Below are 20,730 nucleotides of genomic sequence, written 5' to 3'. Positions count from 1 at the left end.
CAAGTAGGATATATTGTAGTTCTTGCAGAAATCAAACGGATATTCTTGAGGTAATTTTTGGTGGAGAAACTCTTGAATTTAACTGCCACACCAACATTGTCCCTCCTCTTAACAACCAATAAACGCTCCTGATTCGCTGGTACAGTACTCCCCTGGTCTCCCAACGCCCCCCTAATAGGCTCTCGGTAACTGTCACTGATAAATGTACTCTAGTCAGGGTAAGTTTGCCACACATGCGGCTACAGACAGGCAGGTTGCCGTATTACAGAAAACAAACAACAGCGATACTTCTAAAAGAGAGAGAGGGAAAGGACAGAGAAAGAAAGGGGAAGGAAAGGGAAAAGAGGGGAGGAGAGAGAGAGGGGAAAGGAGAGAGTGAGAAAGGGGAAAGGAGAGGGAGAGGAGAGAGGAAAGGAGAGAAGGAGAGGAGAGAGGGAGAAGAGAGAGCGGAAAGGAGAGAGGGGAACAGAGAGAGGGAAAGGAGAGGAAAGAGAGAGGGGAAAGGAGAGAGAAGGAGAGGAGAGAGGGAGAGAGGAGAGGGGAAAGGAGAGAGAGGGAGAGGAGTGGAGAGAGTGGAGGAGAGAGTCTCTTCTGCAGTGACAGTGTCAATTGAATGCTGAAGCAGGCAGCAGCCCTGGCACTGTATAGCCTCTAGTGAGACACGGTGTCATTGAAAACACTGCCTAGTCACTGTGTGTGTGTGTGTGTGTGTGTGCGTGTATCAGCGTGTGTCTCTGTGTGTGTGTGTGTTTGTGTGTGTGTGACCGTCACTGTGTGTGTCAGTGTGTTTGTGTGTCAGTCTCTATAGTTTCCTTCTAGTTTTTACCAGTGTCTCTGACTGCACCTTCTCTGCGTCCCGCAGCGTCTCTCTGACTGCACTTTCTCTGCGTCCCGCAGCGTCTCTCTGACTGCACCTTCTCTGCGTCCCGCAGCGTCTCTCTGACTGCACCTTCTCTGCATCCCGCAGCGTCTCTCTGACTGCACCTTTTCTGCGTCCCGCAGCGTCTCTCTGACTGCACCTTCTCTGCGTCCCGCAGCGTCTCTCTGACTGCACCTTCTGTGTCCCGCAGCGTCTGACTGCACCTTCTCTGTGTCCCGCAGCGTCTCTGACTGCATCGTCTCTGCATCCCGCAGCGTCTCTCTGACTGCACCTTTTCTGTGTCCCGCAGCATCTCTCTGACTGCACCTTCTCTGTGTCCCACAGCGTCTCTGACTGCACCTTCTCTGTATTATTATTATTAATAATAATAATAATAATAATAATAATAATAATAATAATAATAGGAATCTGTTTGTGCATGAACACAGATTATTTTTTTTTTAAATCCAGTCTTTTCCCACAAGTCAAATTCCTTTACCACATCACCCCCTGCTGTGCAGTACCAGTAATGGCTGGCTCTGTGTGTCTCATTTTCTCACATTGAGAATTCCTTTCCCATCCTCTGACGTCTCATTCGAAGGACGGAGCACAAGGAGGTGAAGTGACTCGCTCAGGGTCACGCACGCACGCGCCCGCACACACGCAGTGAATCAGTGGCTTGATAACCTCATCTTTATCAAGACCATTTTTATTTGTCTAGGAAGCTGGCAGGTTAACAACTGCCCTCTAGAGGACAGACTGGGTAATTACAAGCAAATTCAATAGCTATATTTAAATAAGATTATCGCTCGCTGTCTGCGTGACTGTACAATCCCTATTGAAATGAATGGTGTGATCCAGTCCTCTACAGTTCCTATTGAAATGAAAGGTGCGCTGTGATCTACCACCTGGCTGTTCTGGAAACCAGCATTGCTGTGCAATTGGAGCCTCGTTCCCATCTCTACACACACACTAAATAAATCTATTCTTGAACCCGGCATGACTTTGCAATAGGAGTCTCATTCCCATCTCTACACACACACACTAAATAAATCTATTCTTGAACCCGGCATGACTTTGCAATAGGAGTCTCGTTCCCATCTCTACACACACACACTAAATAAATCTATTCTTGAACCCGGCATGACTTTGCAATAGGAGTCTCGTTCCCATCTCTACACACACACTAAATAAATCTATTCTTGAACCCGGCATGACTTTGCAATAGGAGTCTCGTTCCCATCTCTACACACACACTAAATAAATCTATTCTTGAACCCGGCATGACTTTGCAATAGGAGTCTCGTTCCCATCTCTACACACACACACTAAATAAATCTATTCTTGAACCCGGCATGACTTTGCAATAGGAGTCTCGTTCCCATCTCTACACACACACTAAATAAATCTATTCTTGAACCCGGCATGACTTTGCAATAGGAGTCTCGTTCCCATCTCTACACACAATCAATAAAGACACACAGACACTGAGTGTGTTTTATTAGGGGTTTGTTTTTATTTCATCCTGCTCTCCAGCAGACACGGTGAGGCGGGCGGTTCTATCGCTCGCTCGCTCGACTGATTGATTTACTGACTGTGGATTTAAAACTTCTGGAACTGTTTCTTGGCTCCGGTTGCCTTGGTGACCTTGAGGACGTTGAAGCGGACAGTCTTACTGAGGGGGCGACACTCTCCCACCGTCACGATATCCCCGACCTGCACATCTCTGAGAGAGAGAGAGAGAGAGAGTTACGTTTAGGAAAACACTTGCAGTTTAAGTCTGAGCTGCTTTGATTGAGTCCAGGAGCTGCTCTTGAGTTCCCAGCATGCCATAGCGAGGGAGCAGAGCTCTGGAGTTAAAGAACTACAGCTCCCAGCATCCCTCACCATGGCCCGCGGGTGCAGAGGCATGCTGGGAGCTGTAGTCCTATAGCCAGGGGCTGTCCCGATTCACAGTAACCACGGCAGCGCAGCTGGAGCTGAAGAGAAGCTCCTGAACCCACAGTCAAAGCAGTGCAGACTCAGAGACACAGAAATAATAAACACAGGGTTTGAAATAACTTGCAAAGCTTTTGACTTGTATTCTGAAAAATCACCCCAGAAGATTTATTTACCTAACTGACCGAAGCAGGGACTCTGTTCCTCTGCTATATAACAAACTGATCTAGTGTGAGATTCTGGAGTGGGGCAAATCTAGAAAGAAGCGTGTGCTTCAGCGTCTCCGAGCTGCATCAGCTGTTGCCGTGAGGCTGTCTCGTCAGAGCCTGGAGGGCTTGGAAGACCATCGTGAGAAAAAACATCACTTGCAGCTCAGAGAGCACGCTCTCTTCAGTTTGTATTTGAGTGTACAGCATTTTGGACTACAGCTCCCAGCATTCCTCTGTACCCACGGCCATGGTGAGGCATGCTGGGAGCTGTAGTTCTTTATGCCGTGATCATGTATCAAACGATACAGACCCCTGTTAACACACTGTGTAATAATGTTCCCTTGTTAACATATTGAATTGCACCCCCTCTGTATAGAATGAACTCCCTCAGCTTCATAGAGTCCAGTGAAAGCTGCTGAATAATGTTCCCTTGTTATCATATTGAATTGCACCCCCTCTATATAGAATGAACTCCCTCAGCTTCATAGAGTCCAGTGAAAGCTGCTGAATAATGTTCCCTTGTTAACATATTGAATTGCACCCCCTCTATATAGAATGAACTCCCTCAGCTTCATAGAGTCCAGTGAAAGCTGCTGAATAATGTTCCCTTGTTAACATATTGAATTGCACCCCCTCTATATAGAATGAACTCCCTCAGCTTCATAGAGTCCAGTGAAAGCTGCTGAATAATGTTCCCTTGTTCTCGTATTGAATTGCACCCCCTCTATACAGAATGAACTCAGTCTGTGTCTCTTACCTGAATGCAGGTGAGAGGTGCACAGACATGTTCTTGTGGCGTTTCTCGAAGCGGTTGTATTTGCGAATGTAATGCAGGTAATCTCTGCGAATCACAATGGTCCTCTGCATCTTCATCTTAGTCACCACACCTGAGAGGAAGCGGGGAGAGAGAGAGAGTGTCAACACAGCATTGTACCGATTCACTGTGTCTCGATTAACTACAGCTCCCAGCATGCCTCGCCATGGCCCGCGGGGGCAGAGGCGTGCTGGGAGCTGTAGTCCTATAGCCAGGGCTGTCCTGATTCACTGTGTCTTGAATCTGCGATGCTTTCTTTACATGTATCGTAATAGGTTTGTGATGAGACCTGCAGCATAAAGAACTACAGCTCCCAGCATCCCTCACCACGGCCCACGGGTGCAGAGACGTGCTGGGAGCTGTAGGTGTGCTCTGCAAATGGCAGGGCAGGCGAGGGTCAGAGGATTAGTTTGAGAGTTACAAGCAGTTGAAGATGCTGTTGGTATCAGATCCGCCACTTCGAAAACCTTTCAAACTGAATCTTGAACGACGACAAACAAAGTCACCGACGAAAGGCTCAGTGACAACATTCGAGCGCGTCTCCGAGCTGCATCAGCCGCTGCCCTGAGGCAGAGTCGTCAGAGCCAGGAGGGCTTGGAAGACCATCGTGAGAAAAAACATCACTTGCAGCTCAGGATACTACAGTCAGCCTCCCTCCCTCCCAGCCCCTCCTCAGCTCCACTAGAGCCAGCCTCCCTCCCTCCCAGTCCCTCCTCAGCTCCACTACAGCCAGCCTCCCTCCCTCCCAGTCTCTCCTCAGCTCCACTACAGCCAGCCTCCCTCCCTCCCAGTCTCTCCTCAGCTCTACCCACTAGAGCCAGCCTCCCTCCCTCCCAGTCCCTGCTCAGCTCTACCCACTGGAGCCAGACTCCCTCCCAGTCCCTCCTCAGCTCTACCCACTACAGCCAGCCTCCCTCCCAGTCCCTGTTTCTCACCAGACAGGATTCTTCCCCGAATCGAGACGTTGCCAGTGAAGGGGCATTTCTTGTCAATGTAAGTTCCATCGATCGCCTGGAACAGCAAGAGAACAGAGGAGAGAGAGAGAGAGAAAGCGCAGAGGCAGAAAACGGAGATAACAGACCAAGAGAGAAAGAAAGACAGAGACCACAGACAGACATAAGAGACCAGACAGAGCCACACAGAGACAGACAGGGAGAAGAGAGAGAGGAGGAGAGGGAGACAGAGGCACACAGACCAGCATCTTCTAAAATACGTCGAACTGCATCTGTTGCTTCAGTCACAGCCGGGCAGCACAGACAGAATTAAAGCTTTAGGAGTGGAGATTAGAAAACGGAAATCTCAGGGTCTTGCGTTTCAAAATAAATAAATAAATAAAATAATCTCCGAGCTGCATCAGCTGTTGCCGTGAGGCGGAGTCGTCAGAGCCAGGAGGGCTTGGAAGACCATCGTGAGAAAAAACATCACTTGCAGCTCAGAGAGGGAAAAAGAAAACACAATTAAAAAGGCAGGGTAGCGAATTAACAGTGTCTCTGTCTGTCTCCGTCTCACCCAGTCGTCCCCCCCCCCCCCCCCCCCCCCAGAAAGGACCCCAGGCCTCCCGAGGGAGGTGCAAGGCCGGACCGGAAAGCCGCTCGAGAGGGAGGGAGGGTACAGGGGTGCAGGAACGAGACGCTCACCTCTCGAGGGGTCTTGAACCCCAGTCCCACGCTGCGGGTATAGCGCGGTAGCTTCTCCTTGGTCAGCTCCCCCAGGAGAATCTTCTTCTTGTTCTGGAAGATGGTCGACTGCTTCTGGTAAGCTCTCTCGGTCTGACGGCACGGGCAGAGGGGGAAGAAAGTCACAGTCAGGGTTCGAGTGATTTATTAAGATGCAGAATTAGCAGGAGTTGGGTTACCAGGGCTGGGAATCAGACTCCTGTTGCGCAGCGGTGTGATCCAGTCCAGGTTTCACTGCTCCCAGCTTGATCAGCCCCCAGTGTGTCTGGCTAACAAGCTCAGGCGTGTCTTATTAAACTCCCAGTGAAACCAGGACTGGATCACACTGCTGTGCAGTCTCCCAGCTGCATCAGCTGTCGCCCTGAGGCTGTCTCGTCAGAGCCTGGAGGGCTTGGCAGACCATCGTGAGAAAAAACATCACTTGCAGCTCAGGAGAGTCACTCTCAAAGTTTTACAAGCGAACACGGCGGCTTTATTTTGTTTCATACACACACACCTCAAAAACAGCGCAGCTACTGTGTGTGTGTGTTTTTTGCAGCTGTGTTTTTAATCTGTAACCCAGCAATTCATCCCCGATTAAAGCCACAATATATCACAACAGCAGCGCAAAAAACAAAGAGCCACAACACGGTGGGCATTCGCTTACAAATTACAGAAATAAAACCCATCGTTTTTAACTAGCTTTCGTGACCACCCAACTAACTAACCAGCAAGCAAACAAAACTAGACGACAGGTTTGCGTTTCAAACCTTTAATTTTAACACTTGAAGCGCCGGAATTTCGTTTTAAACCCTTGTGATGATAATTTCTCCTCGGTGATAAACTGAGGCTGCTGATGAAAATCGATCGTGATCAATTGTTCGTGATTAATTGTTCGTGATTAATTGTCACAGACCCGTTTCTATCTTCCAGAACTATGAATCGCCTCAATAAATCGTAGCTGAAGTATTGGAGTTTAATCTACATATAAAAATCAAATCGAGTTATTGTAATAATTATGTACTTGAAACGAGACTTGCATGTGACATGCACTTCTATTATTAATTATAATAACAATAATCTCATCTCGCAGACGCTTATATCTGCAATAATAAACATTTCTGTACATGAAAAACGGGTTAAAACATTTAGGCTAATTTGCAAACGACGTTCATCGGGTAGAAAAGAAAGATCATTTCAAAAAGCATAACTTCACAGAGCTCGACCGCCGCTTTAAAACGAGCAATAATCAGCAAGCCTGGCTGACAAACGCATATAAAAACACACCCTATTCAAATAAAAACCACGAGCAGCGTGGAAACTGAAGGGCTCGCCTGCGATTTCATACCATATATATATATAATAGATATAATAGATATTTTTACACGAGGCAGGCCTGGTCCTCTCGCCACACTGCCGCACACGACACGCGAAACCCACGCAGGTTTTTCTTTTTAAAGGGATTCGCGAGTTTGTCTCCCCTCGCTCCTGCCCCGGGCGGGTCTGGCGGGGCTGCTCCTCGTTTCGAGGGTGCGTGTTTTTTTGGTTTTTTTTGTTTTTTTCTCTCCCCCCCCGTCCTGCGTGTTTCTGTCTCGCCGCCGCTCACCTGCGTGTCCGCCATGGCCGCTCCTCGAGGAGAAAGAAAGAGGCCGCCCACCCGCGCGACGGCGCCTAGTCAACGCGGCCCGGACGTGACGTCGCGGAGAGGGCACTGAAGCCACGCCGGGGAACAGGGCGCCCGGCCGCCATTGATGGCAAACCTGTGGCTAATGTTTACATTGAGAAACGAGTCCTGCTGGGTTAAATATTCATAATAACGTATAAATAATAGAGTACAGAGAATTAAAAGACTTCACAACGCTTTCTAATACAGCAGCTTTTACCTCAGGATGTGTTGTTATTATTATTAGTATTATTATTATTAGTATTATTATTATTCGTTTTAAGTAACGAGATAGCCATTAGCGTAGCTGGCGAACAGAAAAAAAATAAGTTTTTATTTATTACAATAAACGTTCAAAACACCCCGCTTCATAGCAACGGGACACCGCCCCATAGCGACCGCCTCTACGAACATTCCCTCCTCCCCACAGCGACCTCCTCTACGAACATTCCCTCCTCCCCACAGCGACCGCCTCTACGAACATTCCCTCCTCCCCACAGCGACCTCCTCTACGAACATTCCCTCCTCCCCACAGCGACCTCCTCTACGAACATTCCCTCCTCCCCACAGCGACCCCCTCTACGAACATTCCCTCCTCCCCACAGCGACCTCCTCTACGAACATTCCCTCCTCCCCACAGCGACCTCCTCTACGAACATTCCCTCCTCCCCACAGCGACCTCCTCTACGAACATTCCCTCCTCCCCACAGCGACCCCCTCTACGAACATTCCCTCCTCCCCACAGCGACCTCCTCTACGAACATTCCCTCCTCCCCACAGCGACCTCCTCTACGAACATTCCCTCCTCCCCACAGCGACCCCCTCTACGAACATTCCCTCCTCCCCACAGCGACCTCCTCTACGAACATTCCCTCCTCCCCACAGCGACCTCCTCTACGAACATTCCCTCCTCCCCACAGCGACCGCCTCTACGAACATTCCCTCCTCCCCACAGCGACCGCCTCTACGAACATTCCCTCCTCCCCACAGCGACCTCCTCTACGAACATTCCCTCCTCCCCACAGCGACCGCCTCTACGAACATTCCCTCCTCCCCACAGCGACCTCCTCTACGAACATTCCCTCCTCCCCACAGCGACCTCCTCTACGAACATTCCCTCCTCCCCACAGCGACCTCCTCTACGAACATTCCCTCCTCCCCACAGCGACCCCCTCTACGAACACTCCCTCCTCCCCACAGCGACCCCCTCTACGAACATTCCCTCCTCCCCACAGCGACCCCCTCTACGAACATTCCCTCCTCCCCACAGCGACCTCCTCTACGAACATTCCCTCCTCCCCACAGCGACCGCCTCTACGAACATTCCCTCCTCCCCACAGCGACCTCCTCTACGAACATTCCCTCCTCCCCACAGCGACCTCCTCTACGAACATTCCCTCCTCCCCACAGCGACCGCCTCTACGAACATTCCCTCCTCCCCACAGCGACCGCCTCTACGAACATTCCCTCCTCCCCACAGCGACCTCCTCTACGAACATTCGCTCCTCCCCACAGCGACCGCCTCTACGAACATTCCCTCCTCCCCACAGCGACCTCCTCTACGAACATTCCCTCCTCCCCACAGCGACCTCCTCTACGAACATTCCCTCCTCCCCACAGCGACCTCCTCTACGAACATTCCCTCCTCCCCACAGCGACCGCCTCTACGAACATTCCCTCCTCCCCACAGCGACCTCCTCTACGAACATTCCCTCCTCCCCACAGCGACCTCCTCTACGAACATTCCCTCCTCCCCACAGCGACCTCCTCTACGAACATTCCCTCCTCCCCACAGCGACCTCCTCTACGAACATTCCCTCCTCCCCACAGCGACCTCCTCTACGAACATTCCCTCCTCCCCACAGCGACCTCCTCTACGAACATTCCCTCCTCCCCACAGCGACCTCCTCTACGAACATTCCCTCCTCCCCACAGCGACCGCCTCTACGAACATTCCCTCCTCCCCACAGCGACCTCCTCTACGAACATTCCCTCCTCCCCACAGCGACCTCCTCTACGAACATTCCCTCCTCCCCACAGCGACCTCCTCTACGAACATTCCCTCCTCCCCACAGCGACCTCCTCTACGAACATTCCCTCCTCCCCACAGCGACCTCCTCTACGAACATTCCCTCCTCCCCACAGCGACCTCCTCTACGAACATTCCCTCCTCCCCACAGCGACCTCCTCTACGAACATTCCCTCCTCCCCACAGCGACCGCCTCTACGAACATTCCCTCCTCCCCACAGCGACCTCCTCTACGAACATTCCCTCCTCCCCACAGCGACCGCCTCTACGAACATTCCCTCCTCCCCACAGCGACCTCCTCTACGAACATTCCCTCCTCCCCACAGCGACCTCCTCTACGAACATTCCCTCCTCCCCACAGCGACCTCCTCTACGAACATTCCCTCCTCCCCACAGCGACCTCCTCTACGAACATTCCCTCCTCCCCACAGCGACCTCCTCTACGAACATTCCCTCCTCCCCACAGCGACCTCCTCTACGAACATTCCCTCCTCCCCACAGCGACCTCCTCTACGAACATTCCCTCCTCCCCACAGCGACCTCCTCTACGAACATTCCCTCCTCCCCACAGCGACCTCCTCTACGAACATTCCCTCCTCCCCACAGCGACCTCCTCTACGAACATTCCCTCCTCCCCACAGCGACCTCCTCTACGAACATTCCCTCCTCCCCACAGCGACCTCCTCTACGAACATTCCCTCCTCCCCACAGCGACCGCCTCTACGAACATTCCCTCCTCCCCACAGCGACCTCCTCTACGAACATTCCCTCCTCCCCACAGCGACCCCCTCTACGAACATTCCCTCCTCCCCACAGCGACCCCCTCTACGAACACTCCCTCCTCCCCACAGCGACCCCCTCTACGAACACTCCCTCCTCCCCACAGCGACCCCCTCTACGAACACTCCCTCCTCCCCACAGCGACCCCCTCTACGAACACTCCCTCCTCCCCACAGCGACCCCCTCTACGAACACTCCCTCCTCCCCACAGCGACCCCCTCTACGAACACTCCCTCCTCCCCACAGCGACCCCCTCTACGAACATTCCCTCCTCCCCACAGCGACCCCCTCTACGAACATTCCCTCCTCCCCACAGCGACCTCCTCTACGAACATTCCCTCCTCCCCACAGCGACCGCCTCTACGAACATTCCCTCCTCCCCACAGCGACCTCCTCTACGAACATTCCCTCCTCCCCACAGCGACCGCCTCTACGAACATTCCCTCCTCCCCACAGCGACCGCCTCTACGAACATTCCCTCCTCCCCACAGCGACCTCCTCTACGAACATTCCCTCCTCCCCACAGCGACCTCCTCTACGAACATTCCCTCCTCCCCACAGCGACCTCCTCTACGAACATTCCCTCCTCCCCACAGCGACCTCCTCTACGAACATTCCCTCCTCCCCACAGCGACCTCCTCTACGAACATTCCCTCCTCCCCACAGCGACCTCCTCTACGAACATTCCCTCCTCCCCACAGCGACCGCCTCTACGAACATTCCCTCCTCCCCACAGCGACCTCCTCTACGAACATTCCCTCCTCCCCACAGCGACCGCCTCTACGAACATTCCCTCCTCCCCACAGCGACCTCCTCTACGAACATTCCCTCCTCCCCACAGCGACCTCCTCTACGAACATTCCCTCCTCCCCACAGCGACCGCCTCTACGAACATTCCCTCCTCCCCACAGCGACCTCCTCTACGAACATTCCCTCCTCCCCACAGCGACCTCCTCTACGAACATTCCCTCCTCCCCACAGCGACCGCCTCTACGAACATTCCCTCCTCCCCACAGCGACCTCCTCTACGAACATTCCCTCCTCCCCACAGCGACCGCCTCTACGAACATTCCCTCCTCCCCACAGCGACCGCCTCTACGAACATTCCCTCCTCCCCACAGCGACCTCCTCTACGAACATTCCCTCCTCCCCACAGCGACCTCCTCTACGAACATTCCCTCCTCCCCACAGCGACCGCCTCTACGAACATTCCCTCCTCCCCACAGCGACCGCCTCTACGAACATTCCCTCCTCCCCACAGCGACCTCCTCTACGAACATTCCCTCCTCCCCACAGCGACCTCCTCTACGAACATTCCCTCCTCCCCACAGCGACCTCCTCTACGAACATTCCCTCCTCCCCACAGCGACCGCCTCTACGAACATTCCCTCCTCCCCACAGCGACCTCCTCTACGAACATTCCCTCCTCCCCACAGCGACCTCCTCTACGAACATTCCCTCCTCCCCACAGCGACCTCCTCTACGAACATTCCCTCCTCCCCACAGCGACCTCCTCTACGAACATTCCCTCCTCCCCACAGCGACCTCCTCTACGAACATTCCCTCCTCCCCACAGCGACCTCCTCTACGAACATTCCCTCCTCCCCACAGCGACCTCCTCTACGAACATTCCCTCCTCCCCACAGCGACCTCCTCTACGAACATTCCCTCCTCCCCACAGCGACCGCCTCTACGAACATTCCCTCCTCCCCACAGCGACCTCCTCTACGAACATTCCCTCCTCCCCACAGCGACCGCCTCTACGAACATTCCCTCCTCCCCACAGCGACCTCCTCTACGAACATTCCCTCCTCCCCACAGCGACCTCCTCTACGAACATTCCCTCCTCCCCACAGCGACCGCCTCTACGAACATTCCCTCCTCCCCACAGCGACCGCCTCTACGAACATTCCCTCCTCCCCACAGCGACCTCCTCTACGAACATTCCCTCCTCCCCACAGCGACCGCCTCTACGAACATTCCCTCCTCCCCACAGCGACCTCCTCTACGAACATTCCCTCCTCCCCACAGCGACCGTCTCTACGAACATTCCCTCCTCCCCACAGCGACCTCCTCTACGAACATTCCCTCCTCCCCACAGCGACCGTCTCTACGAACATTCCCTCCTCCCCACAGCGACCTCCTCTACGAACATTCCCTCCTCCCCACAGCGACCGTCTCTACGAACATTCCCTCCTCCCCACAGCGACCGCCTCTACGAACATTCCCTCCTCCCCACAGCGACCCCCTCTACGAACATTCCCTCCTCCCCACAGCGACCTCCTCTACGAACATTCCCTCCTCCCCACAGCGACCTCCTCTACGAACATTCCCTCCTCCCCACAGCGACCCCCTCTACGAACATTCCCTCCTCCCCACAGCGACCTCCTCTACGAACATTCCCTCCTCCCCACAGCGACCTCCTCTACGAACATTCCCTCCTCCCCACAGCGACCGCCTCTACGAACATTCCCTCCTCCCCACAGCGACCTCCTCTACGAACATTCCCTCCTCCCCACAGCGACCTCCTCTACGAACATTCCCTCCTCCCCACAGCGACCTCCTCTACGAACATTCCCTCCTCCCCACAGCGACCTCCTCTACGAACATTCCCTCCTCCCATAGCGACCTCCTCTACGACAGCGACATAGCGACCGCTCTACGAACATTCCCTCCTCTCCACAGCGACCGCCTCTACGAACATTCCCTCCTCCCCACAGCGACCGCCTCTACGAACATTCCCTCCTCCCCACAGCGACCGCCTCTACGAACATTCCCTCCTCCCCACAGCGACCTCCTCTACGAACATTCCCTCCTCCCCACAGCGACCGCCTCTACGAACATTCCCTCCTCCCCACAGCGACCGCCTCTACGAACATTCCCTCCTCCCCACAGCGACCTCCTCTACGAACATTCCCTCCTCCCCACAGCGACCGCCTCTACGAACATTCCCTCCTCTCCACAGCGACCGTCTCTACGAACATTCCCTCCTCCCCACAGCGACCTCCTCTACGAACATTCCCTCCTCCCCACAGCGACCTCCTCTACGAACATTCCCTCCTCCCCATAGCGACCGCCTCTACGAACATTCCCTCCTCTCCATAGCGACCGCCTCTATGATCACCCCCCCCTTCCCCCCCTCCTTTCTATCGTAAAGCCGGCGGGTTGCTAGGCAACTCGATTCGCGCTGTCGCGAGCAGGGCGCCATTTCGTGGTTCCTGGGACACGCGCGCGAGAGAGAGTCCGGTTATTAAAATTAAAAACTTAATAAAGCTAATGAGGAGGCGGCCAGGCGGCTGCAACGCGAAGAGCTCCGACACTTCCCCCGGGACACAGAGCGGCTCAACAGACCCATCCACCCATCTCCAGATCCGCAGGCAGGCCGGGATCGTTTCATTGCTTTCATCAGGCCGGAGCGAGGAGCCGCTGCTGCAGGGAGCGCGGTAAGGCCTCAAATCTCACATAGCAAATACAAATACAAACAAAAAACAAAAAATACATGGGGGTGCCTGCCTGCGTCTGCAAATATATCAAAATGCAACCCGAGCCGATAGGGGCGAGGCGGCTCGCAAACACTGAGGGTGCACACCATTTTATTTGAGGGAAAACGCTATAACAAAAACGTTTTGTTTAGTGTGTGTGTGTGTATGTATGTATGTATGTATATGTATATATATATATATATATATGAGGCACACACGCTTTAAACGCTGTTTCATGTGCACACAAGGTTAAGTTGATTTTAAAAAAAAAAGCTTTCTCGACGTTTCGGTCGAAAGCCCTTCAGCTGTGTAGAAAAAATACAAAAACAGAGCAGTGAACTGTGTGTGTGAGTCTACATATCTGTAGAGAGACTTCTTGTGCACATTTTTTAAAAACCTTTTCTTTCTTATGCCTTAAATTTTCTGCAGTTTTATATATCTGTAAATGTTTTTTGATAGAGATGGTCTATATATATATATTAATATATCTATATAATATTCTATATATATAATATATATATCGATATATATATATATATAGAGAGAGAGAGAGAGAGAGAGAGAGAGAGAGATATATAGTGTTTGTGTACATTTAAAAACCTTTTCTTTCATATGCCTTAAATTATCTGCAGTTTTATATATCTGTAAATGTGTGTGTGTGTATATATGAGAGAGATATAGATAATCTAGATAAAGATAGAGAGAAATTTTGTGTACATTTTTAAAAAACTTTTCTTTCATATGCCTTCAATTTTGTGCAGTTTTATATATCTAAATAAATGCGTTTTATATAAATGTGTTTATATATATATATATGTATATATATATATAATTATGAGAGAGAGATTTTGAACCTCCTGGTGTCAAGAAAGACCCTTTCTTTAATCGCTGGACCCCCAAACCAGCCCGCATCTGTTCTGGGTATCCCAGTGTTCTCAGGGTCTCTCTTCTCTGTCTGAGTCTGTCTCTCGCTCCTTGTTCATGGCTTCTGTTGAAATAGAGATTGCTCACCACTCTTCTAGGTATTGCTATGTCAGTGTCTCTCTCTGTCTGTGATTTCTGTTGAAGTAAAGCTGTCTACCTCTGCTCCAGGTATTGCAATGTTCTCAGTGTGTAACTCTCTCTCTCTCTCACCTCCCTCGCTATCTCTCTCAGGTGAAACATGACGCAGTTCCTTCCCCCGAACCTGCTGGCGCTCTTCGCGCCCCGGGACCCCGTACCGTACCTGCCCCCCCTGGAGAAACTGCCCCACGAGAAACACCACAACCAGCCCTACTCCGGGATCGGCTCCTTCATCAGACACTTTGAGGTGAGAGAGAGAACAGGGATGATACAACTAGATACAGGCAGACACACACACACACACACACACAACCCTCTATACACACACACACTGAACCCCTATCTATACACACACCCTCTACAAACGCACACACACTGAACCCTCTATCTATACACACACACACTGACACACACACACACACACACTGCACTGAATATCTATACACGCACACACTGAACCCCCACACAGACACACACACACACACTGAACCCCTATCTATACACGCACACACCGAACCCTCTATACACACACACACACACACTGAACCCTCTACACACACACACATACACTGAACCCTTGGGGATACATACACACCGAACCCTATCTATCTATCAAACACACACCCCACACGACCACACCTCTATACACACGAAACACACACACACACACACACACTGAACCCCTATCTACACACACACACACCGAACCCCTATCTATACACACACACACTGAACCCTCTATACACACACACACACACACACACACTGAACCCCTATCTATACACACACACACCGAACCCTCTATACACACACACACACACACACACTGAACCCTCTATCTATACACACACACACTGGGTCACACACACACACACCTGAACCCTCTATGTGTGTGTGTATACACACCACACACAACACACACTGAACCCTTTCTATACATACACATACACTGAACCTAATATAACATACACACACACACTGAACCCTCTATACATGCGTCTACACACACAAACACTGAACCCCTATCTATCTACACACACACCGAACCCTCTATACACAACGCACACACACCGAACCCATGCTCTATTACACACGCACACACTGAACCCCTATGAACCCCTATCTATACACACACACACATGAACCCTATCTATACATATACACACGCCCTTACACACACACACACTGTGTGTGGTGACTATACCCACACACATACACACACACCAAACCCACTGACTGAACCCCTATCTATCTATATACACACACACACACACACACTGAACCCTCTATACACACGCACACACACTGAACCCCTATCTATACACACACACACTGAACCCTCTATACACACACACACACACACTGAACCCTCTATACACACACACACACACTGAACCCTCTCTACACACACACACACACTGAACCCCTATCTATACATACACACACTGAACCCTATACACACACACACACACACTGAACCCCTATCTATACACACACACACACACACTGAACCCTCTATACATCACACACACACTGAACCCCTATCTATCTATATACACACTGAACCCTCTACACACACACACTGAACCCTCTATACACACACACACACACACTGAACCCCTATCTATCTATACACACACACTCTATACAAACTGACACACACAACCCTCTACACACACGCACACACCCCTGAACCCTCTATACAAACGCACACACACTGAACCCTCTATATCTATCTAACCCCTCTACACACACTGAACCCTCTATACACGCACACAACCGAACACCAAAACGCACACACACTGAACCCCCATACACACACGGACATACAACCTCTATACCACAAGACACACACCGAACCCTTGGGACACCACACACACGCACCCACACACACCACTGAACCCCCTTATCTAAAGATATCTACACACACACGAACACACACTGAACAAACCCCTGACTATACACACACTACACACACACTGAACCCTATCATATATACACACAACACCCACACCGAACCCCTCTACACACACACACGAAACTGACAGAACCCATATCTAACACACACACACACCTAACATCACACACATGAACCCTACAACCACACACTATATACACACACAACACACAGAACCCCTACACAACTACACACACGACACACACACACACTGAACCCCTATGTGCACACGACACACGACCTATCTATATACACACTGAACCCTCTATACACACGCACACACCGAACCCTCCACACACACACACACACACAACACAGAACACCCCTATCTACACACACACACACACACATACACTGAACCCCTATCTATCTATATACACACTGAACCCTCTATACACACGCGGTCAAAGTTTCACTGAACCCCGATTCTACCGCTCCTATACACACTGAACCCTCTATACACACGCGCACGGGCAAGAACTGAAAGTGGCGGATGTGTGCGTTTCTTCTGTTGCTCTGTGCGTTGGTGGGGAGAGACGGCTGCCGTTCTCCTGAGCTGCAAGTGATGTTTTTTCTCACGATGGTCTTCCAAGCCCTCCTGGCTCTGACGACTCTGCCTCAGGGCAGCAGCTGATGCAGCTCGGAGACGTTGAAGCACACGGTTTACCGCTGGTGGTCCTGGCCCTTGATACAGATAGGCTGTGTGCTTGCAAATTGAAATGTTTTTATTAAAATGTGTTTGTATTGATTTATTTCAGGACCCTCGCGATGCCCCGCCACCCACCAGAGCGGAAACGAGAGACGAGCGCTTGGAGAGAAAGGTACGGAAATCCACTTGAATAAAGAGGTGGAGGGGGGTGTCTTCTGGCGTTCGTTCCAGCCGAAGCGCTCAGCGGACTTCGCTGATCTCGTTCTTTGTTCGATTGGGATGTTATCAGGTGTTACCAACACCTCTTTATAGACGTGCGTACTGATTAATCCTCTCCTGATCACTCGTTTTATCACCAAACTCCTCAATAACGCGATCAGAGTCATTATTTTATTACTGTAACATCTCAAAAAGCTATGCAGATGTCCGTGGTGTTCTTTGAGCGCTGGGTGCGGAAGCAGCCATCTCCTTTGTTTTTGCTCGGCTTTTTCCGGAGAAAAAACGTCTTGAGTCCCGCGCTTGACGTGTTTTTTGATGTCGGACAGGGTCCAGACGACGGTCTGGAAAGGGTTAAAAAAGCCGACTTAAAACAATGCCCTCTGTCAAAATTACACACGACCCTGTAAAACATTTTGAAGACCTGGAGAGATGACAGTTAAGTATTGCCGAATGGACCCCACAACGCTGTCAGTCTGTCAATGCCAGTGTTGGATAAGGACATTGTTTTGCTCAGTTTATTTGTGTGTTGGATAACTTGCTGGTAAAAGGTGGCACTCTGATTTTCTTTAGAACAGTTACATTTTATTATTCTTGTCCAGACTTGGGACCGATTTTTAACTACCGCCCCCCCCCCCCCCCCCGATTTTTAACTACGGCCCCCCCCTCCCCCTTTCATTACAGAGACGAGAGAAGATAGAGAAGAGACAGAGCGATGTGGAGACAGAGTTGAAGCTGTGTAAGTATTTATCTGGGCTCCATTAGACTTCCAGTCGTTGAGTTAACATTAAAATGAAAGATTTCTAGTCATTGAATTCACACTAAAGACAATGAGAGACTAGTAGTCGTGAGTCACTGAATTCACACTGAAGACACCGATAGACTTTTCCAGCTTCAGCCTTTTTCAGTGTCTTTAGTGTTATAGATCTGTGTCTAGTTGAATATCTACTGTTTCTTTGTTTATTGTTATTATTATTTGATAAGGAATATGTGTCTCTGAGCTGCAAGTGATGTTTTTTCTCACGATGGTCTTCCAAGCCTCCAGGCTCTGACGACTCTGCCTGAGGGCAACAGCTGATGCAGCTCGGAGACAGAAAGGGATGAAAGTTTGAATGAGATTCCCAGTTACAAACACGACTGGCTCTCCTGTGCTCGGCTTCTCATGCTATCCTAGTGCTGTACGAACCGGTTTCTTCTGACGGAACTCTCCTCAGAAACCAGACGAGGGTCGCAGGGGTCGATCCAGCCTGATTTGTAGGATTTGTCCCGCAGGTGCCTGGCCAGACCACAGGGGTGCGCCTGCGCCTGGCCGACCCAAACTTACTGTTGCATGTTCCCATGTGTTGCTACAGCTGTTCACATAAGATGTGTATGTTAATATTTTTTTTAATTGCATTCCCTGCATCAAGATGGCTTCTCGTGTACCCGCATGGAGCTCTCAGAACTACATTTCCCATCCTCCTGCTCACAGATTTACCAGTTAGCAGGAGGATGATGGGAAATATAGTCCTGGGGGGTCCATGCTGGTACATGGGAAGGGAGGCAGGGAATGCAATTTAAGAGTTAGTGGTCAAAATGTAAAACAGTAAATTTAAAACATTACACACACCTTGCATAAAGTCATAGCAACACATAGGAAATTGTTCCAAGTCCTTAGAAATTGCTGATTGAGGGTTATCTGTAAATCCTGCTGTTTTGGGCTGTCCAGAGCCAGCGTTGGCCACCTCTGCAGTAATCCAATAATTGTGCAGTTCTGGACCTAACTCGGGCGATCAGTTATCAGTATGGGAAACGAGGCCGTTTCTATCGACACGTCGCCACGGTGTGTCGAGAGTCAGTTGTCTTGACGGTCTCTTGCTGACTTTCTCTTTTGAATTTTTAGGGGACCCCCACAATGACCCCAACGCGCAGGGCGATGCTTTCAAGACCCTCTTCGTGGCCCGAGTGGTAAGAGAATTTATCCGCGGAGTGTTCACGATTTCATAATAATAATAATAATGAACTGTGTTTTAGATAGCGCCTGTCGTGTTCAAACATCGCTAAGCACCGTACAGTTCAATAAAGACACGGCAGGCATTCAAATTGAGATTTAAACATTAAACGCTAGTGTGTGAAAGTGTGATTCAATATGTTAAGGGAACATTATTCAGCAGCTTTGACTGGACTCTATGAAGCTGAGGGAGTTCATTCTATATAGAGGGGGTGCAATTCAATATGATAACAAGGGAACATTATTCAGCAGCTTTCACTGGACTCTATGAAGCTGAGGGAGTTCATTCTATATAGAAGGGGGTGCAATTCAATATGTTAACAAGGGAACATTATTCAGCAGCTTTCACTGGACTCTATGAAGCTGAGGGAGTTCATTCTATATAGAAGGGGGTGCAATTCAATATGTTAACAAGGGAACATTATTCAGCAGCTTTCACTGGACTCTATGAAGCTGAGGGAGTTCATTCTATATAGAAGGGGGTGCAATTCAATATGTTAACAAGGGAACATTATTCAGCAGCTTTCACTGGACTCTATGAAGCTGAGGGAGTTCATTCTATATAGAGGGGGTGCAATTCAATATGAGAACAAGGGAACATTATTCAGCAGCTTTCACTGGACACTGGATGTCACTGACCAGGCTGCTATTAAAAGCATTACAGAACGTGTCAGTTATTTGTTTTCATTTTTTTTCCCCCCCTCAGAATTATGACACGACCGAATCCAAGCTGCGGCGCGAGTTTGAGGTGTACGGACCCATCAAAAGGGTAAGCGCCCCGAAATCATCTTGTGGGGGGGGTCCAAGTAGAATATCAATTGCGGCAGAAATTGCAATACTGTGTTCGGTTACAATAACAGTGCTGTAATTAGTCCTAATTACAGCAGAAACGTTTGAAACTTCAATTCCAGTGCTGTTTTGTTTAATTACAATTGTGACAGTAATTACAATTAAAATGGAAAATAACCAGCAGTGTCTCAAATTAATGTGTGTTTTTTTCTGTGCTTATGTGACCAATTATATGATCTCATTTCAATTACACAGGTCTGCCAGGGTTAAACTGCAGTTATAATTGCATTGTGATTCGTTAGTTACAATTTGCGCTTGGCCCTGGTCGTCTTGGTGTCCTGGAAACAGTCTTGCTATATAATTTGTTTCTATGTGTGTTCGTTGTGAAACTCGCTCTCAACACGATTAGAGGGAGGCGCACAATGCCTTTTATATAAGATGAAGTCATTGAATCCTAAAGTTTCATTTCCAGTGCAGTTCTGGGTGACGAAGGCTTTAAAACGTTTCTCTGCTAATTTTTTTTTTTTTCTTTTCTAGTTAATAATAATAATAATACTGACTCTCCATTCCTTTGTCTCCCAGATCTACATCGTTTTCAACAAGAGCTCCGGCAAACCTCGCGGCTACGCCTTCATAGA

General features: G+C 50.3%; 2 protein-coding genes and 6 non-coding genes across 8 annotated transcripts in view; 3 read left to right on the top strand and 5 right to left on the bottom strand.

The window, feature by feature from the left end:
- Positions 1-2,351: 2,351 nt before the first annotated feature.
- rps11 (ribosomal protein S11) lies at positions 2,352-7,184 on the bottom strand. Its single transcript, XM_041237725.1, has 5 exons — positions 7,082-7,184; positions 5,458-5,589; positions 4,756-4,831; positions 3,764-3,893; positions 2,352-2,585 (listed from the first exon to the last, which is right to left on the bottom strand). Exons 1-5 carry the CDS (start codon positions 7,094-7,096, stop codon positions 2,462-2,464), a joined length of 477 nt encoding a protein of 158 aa, XP_041093659.1. The 5' UTR covers positions 7,097-7,184; the 3' UTR covers positions 2,352-2,461.
- LOC121306043 lies at positions 3,082-3,167 on the bottom strand. The gene has a single exon (XR_005948155.1). It is a non-coding gene; the product is annotated as a small nucleolar RNA SNORD35 (small nucleolar RNA).
- LOC121306036 lies at positions 4,364-4,449 on the bottom strand. The gene has a single exon (XR_005948153.1). It is a non-coding gene; the product is annotated as a small nucleolar RNA SNORD35 (small nucleolar RNA).
- On the bottom strand, positions 5,165-5,250 carry LOC121306035. The gene has a single exon (XR_005948152.1). It is a non-coding gene; the product is annotated as a small nucleolar RNA SNORD35 (small nucleolar RNA).
- LOC121306045 lies at positions 5,837-5,922 on the bottom strand. Its single transcript, XR_005948156.1, has one exon. It is a non-coding gene; the product is annotated as a small nucleolar RNA SNORD35 (small nucleolar RNA).
- A 5,921-nt stretch (positions 7,185-13,105) lies between the features above and the next one.
- snrnp70 (small nuclear ribonucleoprotein 70 (U1)) overlaps positions 13,106-20,730 on the top strand; it is a 10,749-nt gene continuing 3,124 nt past the window's right edge. Inside the window, exons 1-7 of the mRNA XM_041237559.1 lie at positions 13,106-13,390; positions 14,585-14,738; positions 17,207-17,269; positions 17,998-18,052; positions 19,196-19,260; positions 20,010-20,072; positions 20,675-20,729. Coding sequence (XP_041093493.1) covers positions 14,592-14,738; positions 17,207-17,269; positions 17,998-18,052; positions 19,196-19,260; positions 20,010-20,072; positions 20,675-20,729 — 448 coding nt within the window. The 5' untranslated portion in view covers positions 13,106-13,390; positions 14,585-14,591. The remainder of the gene's footprint in view (positions 13,391-14,584; positions 14,739-17,206; positions 17,270-17,997; positions 18,053-19,195; positions 19,261-20,009; positions 20,073-20,674; position 20,730) is intronic.
- LOC121306034 lies at positions 17,006-17,091 on the top strand. The gene has a single exon (XR_005948151.1). It is a non-coding gene; the product is annotated as a small nucleolar RNA SNORD35 (small nucleolar RNA).
- Positions 18,316-18,400, top strand: LOC121306032. The gene has a single exon (XR_005948150.1). It is a non-coding gene; the product is annotated as a small nucleolar RNA SNORD35 (small nucleolar RNA).

Source organism: Polyodon spathula, chromosome 45 (genome assembly GCF_017654505.1).
Source record: "Polyodon spathula isolate WHYD16114869_AA chromosome 45, ASM1765450v1, whole genome shotgun sequence".
NCBI classification, from domain to species: domain Eukaryota; kingdom Metazoa; phylum Chordata; class Actinopteri; order Acipenseriformes; family Polyodontidae; genus Polyodon; species Polyodon spathula.
The sequence above is the reverse complement of the archived record's forward strand: the minus strand, read 5'-3'. Positions and strand labels throughout refer to the sequence as shown.

Excerpts from the sequence above, each read along its gene's own strand:
- rps11 (XM_041237725.1), bottom strand. Across the intron at positions 4,832-5,457 it reads GGTTCAAGACCCCTCGAGAG|GCGATCGATGGAACTTACAT; the intron begins GTGAGCGTCTCG and ends TTGCTGTTCCAG. Across the intron at positions 3,894-4,755 it reads TCGGGGAAGAATCCTGTCTG|GTGTGGTGACTAAGATGAAG; the intron begins GTGAGAAACAGG and ends GCTTCCTCTCAG.